Source organism: Natator depressus, chromosome 2, assembly GCF_965152275.1.
Source record: "Natator depressus isolate rNatDep1 chromosome 2, rNatDep2.hap1, whole genome shotgun sequence".
Classification (NCBI taxonomy): Eukaryota; Metazoa; Chordata; order Testudines; family Cheloniidae; genus Natator; species Natator depressus.
The window spans coordinates 206,441,398-206,455,117 of record NC_134235.1 but is presented as its reverse complement, the minus strand read 5'-3'; the positions used below and the strand labels follow the sequence as shown (position 1 = coordinate 206,455,117).

The window sequence follows — 13,720 nt, the reverse complement described above, 5'->3', positions numbered from 1 at the left end:
TACACCTCATAGACCAGTTTTTGCTCTTTTTACTTTCCTTGATGCTCCCTCCGCTTACCTAGCACTGACGTCCTCGTTGTCCGTTCAAGCAGTTTCTCTTCTGCTGCAAGAACCTTCTCCTCTGCATCTCTTGCCATCCAAAATTGTGTTCCTGTATCTCTTCAGTTTATCGACACTTCTGTCATCTGATAACACATATTTTCTCCCTTTTGTATATGTGTTAATTTCTCTCTCTGCATTATTATTATTATATTTTATAATAAAACATTTTGGATACAGCTCGTATAAAATAGAAGGCAGATCAAACTTCTATTTAAGTCATTGTGAATTTTGTCACTAACTTAAAAATGTGAGCAGGATAAGACCTTAAGGTCCTATTCTATTAACATTGATCTATTTTGTTTATACCAGTAGTTCCCAAGCTATCATCAAGTGAGCATCAGTTATGCCAGGAGCTCTTGCTGGTTGCCTGCGGAGAGCTGGCTGATTGTGTAATGCTGGTTCTCCTCCCTGAATCCAGCTGATAAAATCACATTAAAAGAAGCTAAAATATTAAATACTTTCTCAATATTATTTTTAGTGGGAGCTGTTGTTTTAACTGTCATAAGGATTTTGTTCTGGGAGCGGAAGTGGCCTGCATGAAATGAATGGGAAGGAGGTGATCTTTGAGATCTTTATTAAGGTGTGGTCAATGCTATGGAAAAGTTAGAGAACCCCTGGTTTATTCAATGTCAAAATCTTGAATGAAAAACAAGTGTCTCTTAAAGCAGCATGTGCATGTTATAATGGATGCAAGATTGTGTATTATAATATGCAGTGTACTGGTGGATCCCATGTGCTGTAATTTATTACATTTGCACTTACTGACTTTGTTCCCAGTAAAAATTACAGCTTTAACATTTGGACCATATGAAACTAAAATATTATCTTCCAAAATTTTAGCCTTACAGTCGCTGCCGGCTTCTGTGCAAATTGATTGTGACGTTTTCCAGCAGTGGTGTTGATCACTGTGTCTGCTGCACTCCAATTTAAATATACTTCCCTGTCAGGAAGAGTCTCTGCTACCACAGACATACACTCTGATGGAGAATCACTTAGGCTATGTCTACACTGCATACCTTACAATGGCGTGGCTGTAGCAGCACGTTGTAAGGTATGCAGTGTAGCCTCTCTCTTTTGCCAGGAGAGAGCTCTCCTGGTGACAAAATAAAACCACCCCTAATGAGGGGCGGTAGCTTTGTCAGCAGGAGAGTGTTTCCCACCAAAGAAGCGCTGACCACACTGGCACTTTTTGTCATTAAAACTTTTTTTCACACCCCTGAGCAACAAAAGTTTTAACGATGAAAGTACAGTGTACACATAGCCTTACACTGAATATGCTGAAAGAGTCTGTTTAATGTTGATGCTCAGAGAGGGCTGATTAACTCTAGAAGAATAGATCTCGTTTCAGAGGCAAACTGCCAATCTTTTGTACGAAAGGTTTGAGAATAGTGAGAGTTGACACCATGCCCTCCAAAAACACAGACACGAAGCAATATGCTAAGCAGTGTAATGATGGGTGGGAAGAATATTTCCATTATCTGAATGTAGTCATTAAGATTTGCATAGGTGCTCTCTGTTTACCTGTCTTCTGTCCTTTCCTTCTCTTATTCAAAAACTTTGTCATCAGTCTTAATCTGCTAAATAGTAGTTTATTTAATCAGAGTTTAAAGTTAGCATTTTACAGCGTTCCCACATACCATCATGAATCACTAATGTTTGTTTTTATATTTCATTACAGCGGAAAACAGATGTGCTACTTCAAATGCACTAACGTGCACAGTGTGCCTTGCCCTGGGCCCAGAGTGTGGATGGTGTTCTCAGGAGGTGAGCTATTTCTTTGTTTTATTGTTGTATTTATTTATTTTAGATGCTTCTAACACATGCAGATGAAGGAACTCCAAAATATGAAAAAGAAAGATACTGAGAAATCACAGGGGAAAATCTATTTAGACTTACTCTTGGAGACAACACCTGAGAAATCATGTGAAATATATTTTGTTGCCAAAAGAGAAAAAGTTAATTTTTTTTATTTGGAAAATTACAGTAATTTTTAAATAAAGTGTGAACCTTTTTATGTTTTCCATCTACTTTATAGACAGCATTGGCAAAGGTAACTTTGGGGAGTTCAAAAGTTTTTGGCCTCAACAACACGAAATTATTTATCAATAATTTGTATTAAACACTCTCATTATATATCAGAAGCAAATCATTTTCATATTTGTGCTTATTACATTTCAGCAAGTTACTTTTCTAGTAATGTTTTGATTTTGAATTTCTTGGAGTCAATTTGATTTCATCATACATAATTTTCTTTGTCACATATGGAAAAACTGATGCTTTGCTGTTTTTGACACAATAAACCTTCAGTTTTGTGAGTTACCAGGAATTATACTGCTTTTGTGATAAATTGAATTATTCTGAAATCAGTACTGTATTGAAAACAGCGAGGTTTCTGTTTTTGACAAACAACCACTTAATTACAATTTGTATATACCCAGTTATGAGTTTTCATGTCTCCGAAGGGTGTTAAGGGTGACTTGTAGGTTTTTATTTTATTTATTTGCAAGATTGTTTACTGGCAATTAGAAGTTCACAAAAACTTTTAAGGGCACCTTTAGGCAATTAGTAATAGTGTAAGATGTCATCTGCTGTCTTCACAAGGGTTCATGTATTTTGATGCTCATATTGCAGCCAATGGGTTTCTCTCTCTCCACTTCATGCCAGCATAATTTTAGAGGCTGAATGGTGGGTCAGTTAAAATACTACATTATTACATTTAATCTTTGCGTATTTTTCCATATTGTTTTGTTATAAAATCACTTTTAAACTTTCCATTTTGTATATGCAATTTTTAAAGTGTGTATTTTTATATTTCTTCAATATACTACAAAAATTGCTAATTTGATTGTTGTAAAGTTGTTAATTAGAACTGATGGTACTATTTTTCTCTTTCTGTTTATGCACTGACTGCAACTTCTACATGTGTATTTGTTACCCCCAAGTGTTCATCCAGTAGTTTGTGAACAAACGTCACCCTTTCTCTTTCACTATGGGTATGTGTACACTTTAGGGACTATACTGGAATAGCTACAGTGCTGTAGCTTTGCCGCCATAACCCATCACTGTATGAACACCATCTCCATAAACAATGGGAATATTCTTCCATTGACCTAGCTGCATGTACACTGTGGGGGGCGGGGGGGTTACGTCAGTATAGCTACGGCACTCAAGAGTGGATTTTTCACACCCCTGACCAACATAGCAATGTCAACCTACATTTTAAATGTAGAACAGGCCAATGTCTTTTACCCTTGTGCTATTTCTCATTGCCACGTGTGGTTGGTCATCTGAGTTGCCTATTGTTGTTACTACTCCCCGGTTGAATGATTGTCTTGTTTTATTATTTTGCTGAAGAGAATTCAGATAGTGACTAGCAAATAATGAATAACACACTGTCATTATGAATATTTTAGATGAATCATCTTTCCTGTTTAAAATTTATTAAACTTTCTGGATTTGCCACCCCTTTCATAAATAACTGGTGGCATCCATACTCACGAATAACAATTAACATACCCCAGAAATGATAATTTGTTACATTATTTGCACGTAAACACAGACAAATTTGAAGCTATTCAACTAGCTCTCATATAACTAAATGAAAGACTTTCTGTCATCAAAACTAATTATTAAATTTTGTCTGTGCTTGTTATGACCATCTTTCAAAACTCCTTGTGTAAGAGAATTTTTTTGCAACTGCACCCTCTTTCTTTTTCTTTCCCATTTTATGTTTTCTGCATTTCTTTAACTGTGTGTGCTACTATGGGAGTATTTTATGAATTTCAGCAAACAAAGCCTGAGTTCATCTGTCAATAAAAGAAAAATTGATTGATCCACTTCTGTTTGATATTTTTTAAAGAAGTTCTCATACATTTAATTTATTCTTTGAAAACAACCTGTTTTGTGAAAGTAACCCACTAAAAATATCTGTGGCCCCAGAAGTTAATTGAGTAAGGTTCCATGAAAGATCATTTCATTCTATAGTTTGCTTAGTCTGACACGCAAGCCATCCCTAAGGTTCTGGAATGCGGGGAAGCATACCCAAACCCACCTCTGTCTAAAAGTTTTGGAGCTATAAGCAAGGGAGAGCTCCTTTGCAGAAGCCCCCTTTTACTGTCATCTGCATCTCCCAGTATTTTGTCAATTTAAAACTAGGGCTGTCAAGCAATTAAAAAAAGTAAATATGCAATTAATCGCATGATTGAACAGTAATAGAATACCATTTATTTAAATACTTTTGGATGTTTTTTACATTTTCAAATATATTGATTGCAATTACAACACAGAATACAAAGTGTACAGTGCTCACTTTATATTTATTTTTGATTATGAATATTTGCACTGTTAAAAAAAATAGTATCTTTCAATTTACCTAATATAAGTACTGTAGTGCAATCTCTTTATCATGAAAGTTGAACCTACAAATGTAGAATTATGTACAAAATATAACTGCGTTCAAAAACAAAACAATGTAAAACTTTAGAGCTTGCAAGGCCACTCAGTCCTACTTCTTGTTTGGCCAGTTGCTCAGACAAACAAGTTTTTTTACATTTGTAGGAGACAGTGCTGCCTGCTTCTTGTTTACAATATCACCTGAAAGTGAGAACAGGTGTTTGTATGGCACTGTTGTAGCCGGCATCGCAAGATATTTACATGCCAGATTCGCTAAAGATTAGTATGTCCTGCCATGCTTCAACCACCATTCCAGAGGGCATGCATCCATGCTGATGACGGGTTCTGCTCAATAACGATCCAAAGGAGTGCTGACTGATGTATGTTCATTTTCATCATCTGAGTTAGATGCCACCAGCAGAAGCTTGATTTTCTTTTTTGGTGGTTTAGGTTCTGTAGTTTCTGCATCAGAGTGTTGCTCTTTTAAGACTTCTGAAGGCATTCTCCACGCCTCATCCCTCTTAGATTTTGGAAGGCACTTCAAATTCTTAAACCTTGGGTCGAGTGCTGTAGCTATCTTTAGAAATCTCACATTGGTACCTTCTTGGCATTTTGTCAGTGAAAGTGTTCTTAAAACGAACAACATGTGCTGAGTCATCGTCTGAGACTGCTATAACATGAATTATATGGCAAAATGCGGGTAAAACAGACGAGGAGACATACAATTCTCCCCAAGGAGTTGAGTCACAAATTGTACAAATTATTTTTTTACCAAGCATATCCTCTGGAATGGTGGCCAAAGTATGAGGGGGCATATGAATATTTAGCATATCTGGCACATAAATACCTTGTAATGTCGGAAACAAAAGTGCTGTGCAAACACACTTTCTCACTTTCAGTTGACATAAATAAGTGCGCAGTATTATCTCTCGTAAATGTAAACAAACTTGTTGGTCTTAGGGATTGGCTGAATAAGAAGTAGGACTGAGTGGACTTGTAGGCGCTAAAGTTTTACACTGTTTTGTTTTTGAGTGCAGTTATGTAACAAAAAAAAATACATTTGTAAGTTGCACTTTCATGATGAAGAAATCAGCTACAGTACTTGTATGAGGTGAACTGAAAAATACTATTTCTGTTTATTATTTTTACAGTGCAGATATTTGTAATAAAATATAAAGTGAGCACTGTACACTGTACATTTATAATTGAAATCAATATATTTGAAAATGTAGAAAAACATCCAAATATATTTAATACATTTTAATTGTTATTCTATTGTTTAACAGTGTGATTAAAACTGTGATTAATCGCAATTTAATTTTTTTGAGATGATTGCATGAGTTAACTGCAATTAATGGACAGCCCTATTTAAGACACTTCCTGTCCCATACGCAGGCAACCACAAAACAAGGAGGATACTGGTCTAACTGTCTCTTCTGGCTTATGTAGGGGGAACAGATGGGCTCAGCAGCTTGTAGATTTTAAGGCCAGAAGAGACCATTAAATCATGTAGTCTGTCATCCTGTATAGCATGCATCATAGAACTTCACCCCGGTTTTGAGCCCAGTACAGCTCACCCGCAGTTGTGCAATTGCTAGGAAGATGTAATAGGCTTCCTCCTCACCAAACACTCAAATACCCCCTACAAAAGACTTCCAGAAATATAGCAGTTCCCACTGGTCCCAGTGGGAGCTGCTGAGTTTCCAGAACACTTGAAAATCTGGCCACTTGTTGAGTAACTTAACTATAGATATTGGTCCTAATTTTGAAAATATTGTCTTAAACAAAATTTCCAGTAGACTTTTTCTGAGAAATGAGCAGTGCATTTTGAAGTAAAATAGTAAGTGTGGATCACACTACTTTGGTGGAACTGCTTTAGTGAATATAGCACAACAAACAATTTTACAGTGACATAATGACAGTGCATACCATCCTTTTTCCAAAGGCAGCTTGTTCTAATAGTGCAAAATCCTCTCTCTATTCAAAAAGTTTTGTCCTTTAAAGAAGAAATATTTTTAGATTTAACTTCTATTTTAAGTATTTGCTTGTCATTGTTCTTATTAATAACATGTGGCTTCCATGGCCTTGCACAACAGTCTTTGCAATTATAGTAACATGTTCTAGTGTTTGAAACACTTGTTATTTGGTAACTTGGTTTCCTTTGAAGATTATATTTTTTTTAACTTAAAATGGTTTGTACCTTTTGCCTCTTTTCAACCAGGATTTCATGGCAGGAGCAACACAGAAGGGACGATGTGACATGATTTTTAATTTAATAAAAAAAGGCTGCCAATCAGAATTTATAGAAAATCCCACCATTCGTGTAACGATACCCAGCGACCACAACGAAAATACACAAGTAACACCGGGAGAGGTTTCAATCCAACTGCGTCCAGGTTTGGTTATCTAAAATAGTGCTACTATATTAAATCTAAACTAAATACAGGGATGCTTCAATCCAGTTTGTGAGGCAATGGCTGTAATTTATTGTTTAGAAGAATGAAACTAACCATCTTTCATCTATAAAACTATTTGTAGAATTATAACTCCAATGTTCCTATTGATATAGTTAAAAATTATATCTCTTGGCATCTATGCCCATTAACTCAGGATCAGGCTGCTATTGAGTTTCACAAACAGGGACATGGAGGTGAAGGTGAAAACATTTGCGGTGTTTTGTCTCATTTTTATTTGTTAGCTGTTTCCATCCTGATCCACCAAGTTAACGTCAAGAATGGAGTTTTGCACTTGGAAATATGCAGGTTAAGTTCCAGAGACTCACAAAAGACAGGTTATAGTTCTGTTGAATTATCCCAGAATTGGAAGAATGAAACCCACCTCATTAAACTAAATACCAAAACATTCTTTGGTCCATAATGTTGACTATCTAACCAAATTGTTACAAAGTGACGTACTAGTTCATGCATCCAAACACAAAAAAGACATTTAGGATGTTTTTTGGATACACTCATCTTGAAATCAGATTTTTTTTGCTTTTTTCTGTAGTGTAAATTTAATGCACATAAGTGCTAGAGTGAGAATGCTGGAGTATATTGTGTTATAACAGAATAAAAGACTGTAGGGTTATTGTAAAAACCCGCATAGAATTTTCTGACTCTCATGCAATTTAAAATGTCAGTAGTATTGTTGTAATGTAGTTATTTTCCCAAATATAATCTAAACCATGCCATATCATATGACCATGTCATCCCATTTGATGAAAACTACCCAGAAAGGGAATAGATAATACAAAATATACCTGCCTTAGAAGCCACAAGGCACCCCAGAAATTGCCTCATCCAGAAGGAGCGGGGAGAATCTAGTAGCTTCTTGGATGGGAGCAGTGGTTGTAGGTCTTCTAATCATGAACACTCAAGAAGGCTCTGTATGGATGACCCCAGACTTGTGGATCCTGGAGCATAGCTTGGAATGCCTGCTCCTCTAGACTGCTCCCCAGCCATCTTCCTATTCCTTCAACCTCCTGGCTGGCTCTGTGGCCATGTTTCAATTCATCCCTGGCCAACAGCCGTCCACTCTACCCCGTTCTCACAAGGGGATAGACATCATGTTTTGGAGATTAATACTGGTCTGAATAGCATTAATTTCCAGTGAAGTCATCAGTTGGAAAGTCCAGGAGTTTCGAAGTGGCGCACGCTCTTTAGAGCAAGAGCTGCAACTCCTGCTACATTCTTTCCTGGTAGCAATGCCTCAGCCCGCATCTGCAAAACAATAGTGCCAAAGGGATGTTGATACCTTAGAGGAAAGGGAGCTGCTCCTTTTCCTACACAGTTTTCATATACAGCTCACACAGGTGACCTGTTTCCTCACCTCACTGGCACGTGTGCATATTCAAAAGTAGCACTTTGCTAAAGTGTGTGGTGTTTGTTGTGAAGCTTGGGACATCACCTGAAATTTTCAAAGGGGCCTAAGGGACTTAGGCTTCCAAGTCCTATTGACTTTCAGTGGGAATTAGAACCTATTTCTTTTTGCTCCCTTTGAAAAATCCAAGCCATTATGTATACGTCAGCTTTATTATGCACTTCAGGTTCAAAAATCATTAAATGGATTATGTGCACTTATATGAGCAGACTTTTTCATATGTATTATATTTAATAAGTAATCCAAGTGACTGTAAAATACAGTAATTTGCATTTTACTTAGCTGTTTCAGACCACAATTGAATGAAAATTGATAATACTATCTACCTCTGCTGTGCATCCCAATGAAGTGGTACACCGCTCTCTTACTGAAGCTTGCCTCTCAGTTTATGATCTGTCAGAATTATAAAATATGCCTTTATTCTCTCAGAAGAGCCATATATTTCCAAATTAATGCAACTTTAACTGCAAAATATTGCAGTTCGTACTTCCCAAATAAATGGTATTGTTGGATCATGTTGGCGGTCAGTGCAAGGGTCATGGATCAGAGATGAAAAATAGAGAATAAATGTTATAAACTGTGAGATACTATTCCTTATAAATATATTGGATAAACTGTGCAACTTTAGACTTCTTTTTAGATACAATGCTTATAACATTTACATCTCTTTTATCTGGTGAAGAAATGGGAGGAAGTCTTTACTGAATTGGACAACTAGAATGAAACCCAGCGTAACAGTAGATTTTAAAAAGTGCATAATAGAAACTCATTGTCATAGCTCTAGGTTAAACACTGACCATATCTGGGAGAAGCAGTGATATGAAATCATCTCCCACAGCTATATTCTCACACATGGATCTGTCAGAACAAAGAGAAGAGCGTCCAATGTAAATTGTGCTGCCCTTAGCGGATGTATCAATAAACCTATTTTATTTTTCCCGTTTTCATACAAGAATCTGAATGACCTGTTATATGCCTGTTAATTTTGCAGAACTCATAATTTCTGGTACTGTAACATGAGGGTGTAACTTGGAGTAGTGAAATGAAGAAAGAGAAGATTTAGGCTGAATACATGGAAGAGACTTAGGGTGATATCTGTTAGGACCTAAAACAAACTTGTTTTAAGCACAGCTGTGAAATATGGCTGGTACTCAACTTTGTTATAATAATATTTCTTCTTTCCTGAATAGACCAAACCATAATTCTTATATTTATACTGCGGAATTTTAACCTAGGGTGTTACCTGAGTTTAAACACTGTTCCTTAACAGGTTTATAATCTAATTGGGTGGGGAGTATTTCACACAGGCAAGAAGAAACTTTTCTGTAATGCATTTGGGCCGCAGCCATGTTTCACAGTCATGTTCAAACAGGATTATTTTTGTAATGTAGATGGCGGCCCTGAGGTTGTAAAAAGACTTTTTTGAGAGAAATGGTGGAAAACTAGATTGGACAAAGCAGTAGACAGTGTACCATAGGGAACACCTGTTCTGGCAGGAGATAAACTAGATGTTCTAATATGTCCCTTCGTTTACTAGTTCCTGTTGGCCAAATTCTGAGGTCCCTGACTAAGGAAAACTCTCAACAGAGACTGCAGAATTTGGCACTTTAACCTTAAAATTGCTACTTCTTTTTTTCTGGTCTTTTCTATTTTGTGTTCTTCCTTTATCTTCTAAGTTTAGATTCTCCTATAAAAATAATCTTCCTTTGAGGATACATAATCTGTATTGCTTGTGAACCCATACAATAAATTTGTGAGCTAAAATTCCTAGATTGTAGCTTTGTTTGGTTTTGTTTTTTTGTAGGGTTATCGATTTAATCGCAGTTAACTCATGTGATTAACTTAAAAAAATTAATCGTGATTAAAAAAATTAATTGCACTGTTATACAATAGAATACCAAATGAAATTTATGAAATATTTTGGATGTTTTTCTACATTTTCAAGTATATTGATTTCTATTACAGCACAGAATACAAAAGTGTACAGTGCTCACTTTATATTATTATTTTTGATTACCAATATTTCCACTGTAAAAATGATAAACAAAAGAAATAATATTTTTCAGTTTGCCTCATACAAGTACTGTAGTGCAGTCTCTTTATCATGAAAGCGTAATTTACAAATGCAGATTTTTTTTAGTGCAATTATGTAACAAAAAATAAACAGTGTAAAACTTTAGAGCCTACAAGTCCACTCAGTCCTACTTCTTGTTCAGCCAATTGCTAAGACAAACAAGTTTGTTTACATTTACAGGAGATACTGCTGCCTGCTTCCTATTTACAATGTCCCTGAAAGTGAGAACAGGCATGCCCCTTCATGCTTTGGCCACCATTTCAGAGGATATGCTTCCATGCTGATGATGATCATTAAAAACATAATGCATTAAATAAATTTGTGACTGAACTCCTTGGGGGAGAATTGTATGTCTCCTGTTTTGTTTTACCCGCATTCTGCCATATATTTCATGTTCTAGCAGTCTCGGATGATGACCCAGCACGTCTGCTTTAAGAACACTTTCACAGCAGATTTGACAAAATGCAAAGAAGGTACCAATGTGAGATTTCTAAAAATAGCTACAGCACTCGACCCAAGTTTTAAGAAGCTGAAGTGCTTTCCAAAATCTGAGAGGTATGAGGTGTGGAGCATACTTTCAGAAGTCTTAAAAGAGCAACACTCAGATGTGGAAACTACAGAACCCGAACCACCAAAAAGGGAAATCAGTCTTCTGCTGGTGGGATCTGACTCAGATGATGAAAATGAACATGTCGGTGTGTTCTGCTTTGGATCCTTATCGAGCCGAACCCGCCATCAGCATAGACGCATGTCCTCTGGAATGGTGGTTGAAGTATGAAAGGACATATGAATCTTTAGCACATCTGGCACATAAATGTCTTGCGACGCAAGCTACAACAGTGCCATGCAAATGCCTGTTCTCACTTTCAGATGACATTATAAACAAGAAGTGGGCAGCATTGTCTCCTACAAATTGTAACCGAACTTGTTTGTCTGAGCAATTGGCTGAAGTAGGACTGAGTGGACTTGTAGGCTCTAAAGTTATACATTGTTTTATTTTTGAATACAGGTTTTTTTTGTACATAATTCTACATTTGTAAGTTCAACTTTCATAATAAAGAGATTGCACTACAATATTTTCTTTTGTTTTTTACAGTGCAAATATTTATAATCAAAAATAAATATAAAGCGAGCACTGTACACTTTGCATTCTGTGTTTAATTGAAATCAATATATCTGAAAATGTAGAAAGCATCCAAAAATATTTAAATAAATTTTGTTCTATTATTGTTTAACAGCGCAATTAATTGCGATTAATGCTTTTTAATTGCGCTATTAAGCCTGATTGATTTTTTTAATTGCTTGACAGCACTATATTTTTGTTTGGTTTTTGTTCACATTTACTATCTGCTTGCAAAGGCGCCTAAAGTTGATATAAGGAATAACTTCCCAGGTACATCTGTACACCTAAACTTGTCCTCGAATGAATGGAAAGTCGTTGTCTGATCAACTCAAATATGTGTGATCATGTGTCCTTCACCTCACTGTAGCCTACACAAGGTGAAGTGAGGGGAGGAAATTTTTTTATCTTTATAATATCAAAAGTATACTACTGTAAACCTTCTATACAAATTATAGCCACCGTCACAAAGACAATTGGATATTTAACGAGGAAGATGGGTCTTCTATAGAAAAGCACTAAGGGAATTAAGGTCTGAGTCATCTTCAAGTCTTACTGCAGGAGTGAAACACAAGTGAATGTTAGCCATCCACCTATTCCACCCCTCAAATTATTGAAATGGTGGGTCACATTCTGATGCCCTTATTAACACTGAATCATACTTTACTTCTCTAAAAATCCCATTGACTGCAGTAGGACTACTTGTAGAGTAAGGTGGAATTCAGGCTGAGTAGGGGTCTCAGAATCTGGGCCTATCTAGCAGCTGTATTAAATTCTTTTAGGAGGGCTCTGAAATGTTTTGGACTAATATGCAACACAACCTTCTGAAAAGCTGGTTAAGTAATCTGCTTCCTATAAGTGAAAATAAGTTTAGAGATCTCCTCCTGGTCCTAAATGAACATCTGTCCACGTCACAACGTTTCACAGAGTAAGAGCAGCTGCCAGTTCTTGCTCAAGAGTGGCATAAGTTGGAAATTGCCCACGGTGCTAAGACTCAGAATTGAATAGATTGGCCACATTCTGCCCTTAGTTATACCCAGTGGAGTTGCATAGGTATAACTGTGGAAGGAATTTGACTCGCAGTATGGCGTTTGTATGGTATGTTATGCAGAATAAAAGTGTGTGTGGGGGAAGGATTTTTGTTTTGTTTTTAATCCTGGCTTTTAGGATTCACTTACGTAATCAGAAAAGCCAGGATTTATGTGGAAGAAAATAAAAGCTCTATTTATGACAAAATATTTTACATCGTGGGAGTTGCATTGCAAATTAAAGACTGTGAGGTTCATTTACAAAAAAAAATTGTTTTCATTGGCAAGTAGGATGCATATAGGTGGAGTTTCAGCATACTGAAATTTTGTTTTGTTCATACAAGAGCTGATCATGGACAAAAGCTGAAATTTTCAGACGGAAAATGTTCATATATACCCCTCCCTGCCCTTCACCTCTCCCCCCCAATCATCAGGTAATTTGCCTTTAAAATAGATATATTTGCAGTTTTCATTTTAACTCAATGGGGCAGATCCTCAGTTGGTGTAAACTGCAATAGCTCTATTAAAGTCAACGGAACTTCACCAGTTAACACTAGCTGAGGATCTTGTCGAGTAGTGTCATTGTAGACTAATATCGGGAATAAATGCATAGCCACATTTTTTATGATTTTTTTTAAATAGCTTCTGGTCAAGCATGTTGCACACTAGCTTTTGTTGAGCAGCTACAATAATTTCTGCTGTAACCTCTATCCTGCACTTGTCCCTCCCTATTGGTTTGCTATTTCCTCATTGTGTCATATCATACTAGATGGCATGATCCCTCCAGAAGGATCTTACAATCTTATTCTGCAAAGTGTCTAGCATATTTTTGGGTGCTGTGAAATAACAAATAATTCAAACCCTCACAATGCTGAAATTAAATGCTATCCAGTTGTGTATTCATGTTGCTGTTTTTTGCTGGTATTGCAAAAACAACAAATAATGCAATAGGCTGTTCTTTTTAAAGGTTAGTGATTTTTGTTACATAAGAGATTGTAATGTGGCTCTGGGGGACAGATGACATTTGACATCCTGAGATAAAAGGTTACCTGTGTTTGTTTTTGTCTGAGGTCAGCATAGGGATTTTTCTTCTTAAACTCACATTTAGTTTTTCTTTAATCCCTG

At 36.4% G+C, this 13,720-nt stretch overlaps 1 protein-coding gene across 1 annotated transcript in view; it reads left to right on the top strand.

The window, feature by feature from the left end:
* The window catches only part of ITGB8 (integrin subunit beta 8), a 71,623-nt gene that overhangs the window by 16,888 nt on the left and 41,015 nt on the right, over positions 1–13,720 (top strand). Inside the window, exons 2-3 of the mRNA XM_074945806.1 lie at positions 1,781–1,866; positions 6,716–6,890. Of these exons, the coding sequence (XP_074801907.1) occupies positions 1,781–1,866; positions 6,716–6,890 (261 nt within the window). The remainder of the gene's footprint in view (positions 1–1,780; positions 1,867–6,715; positions 6,891–13,720) is intronic.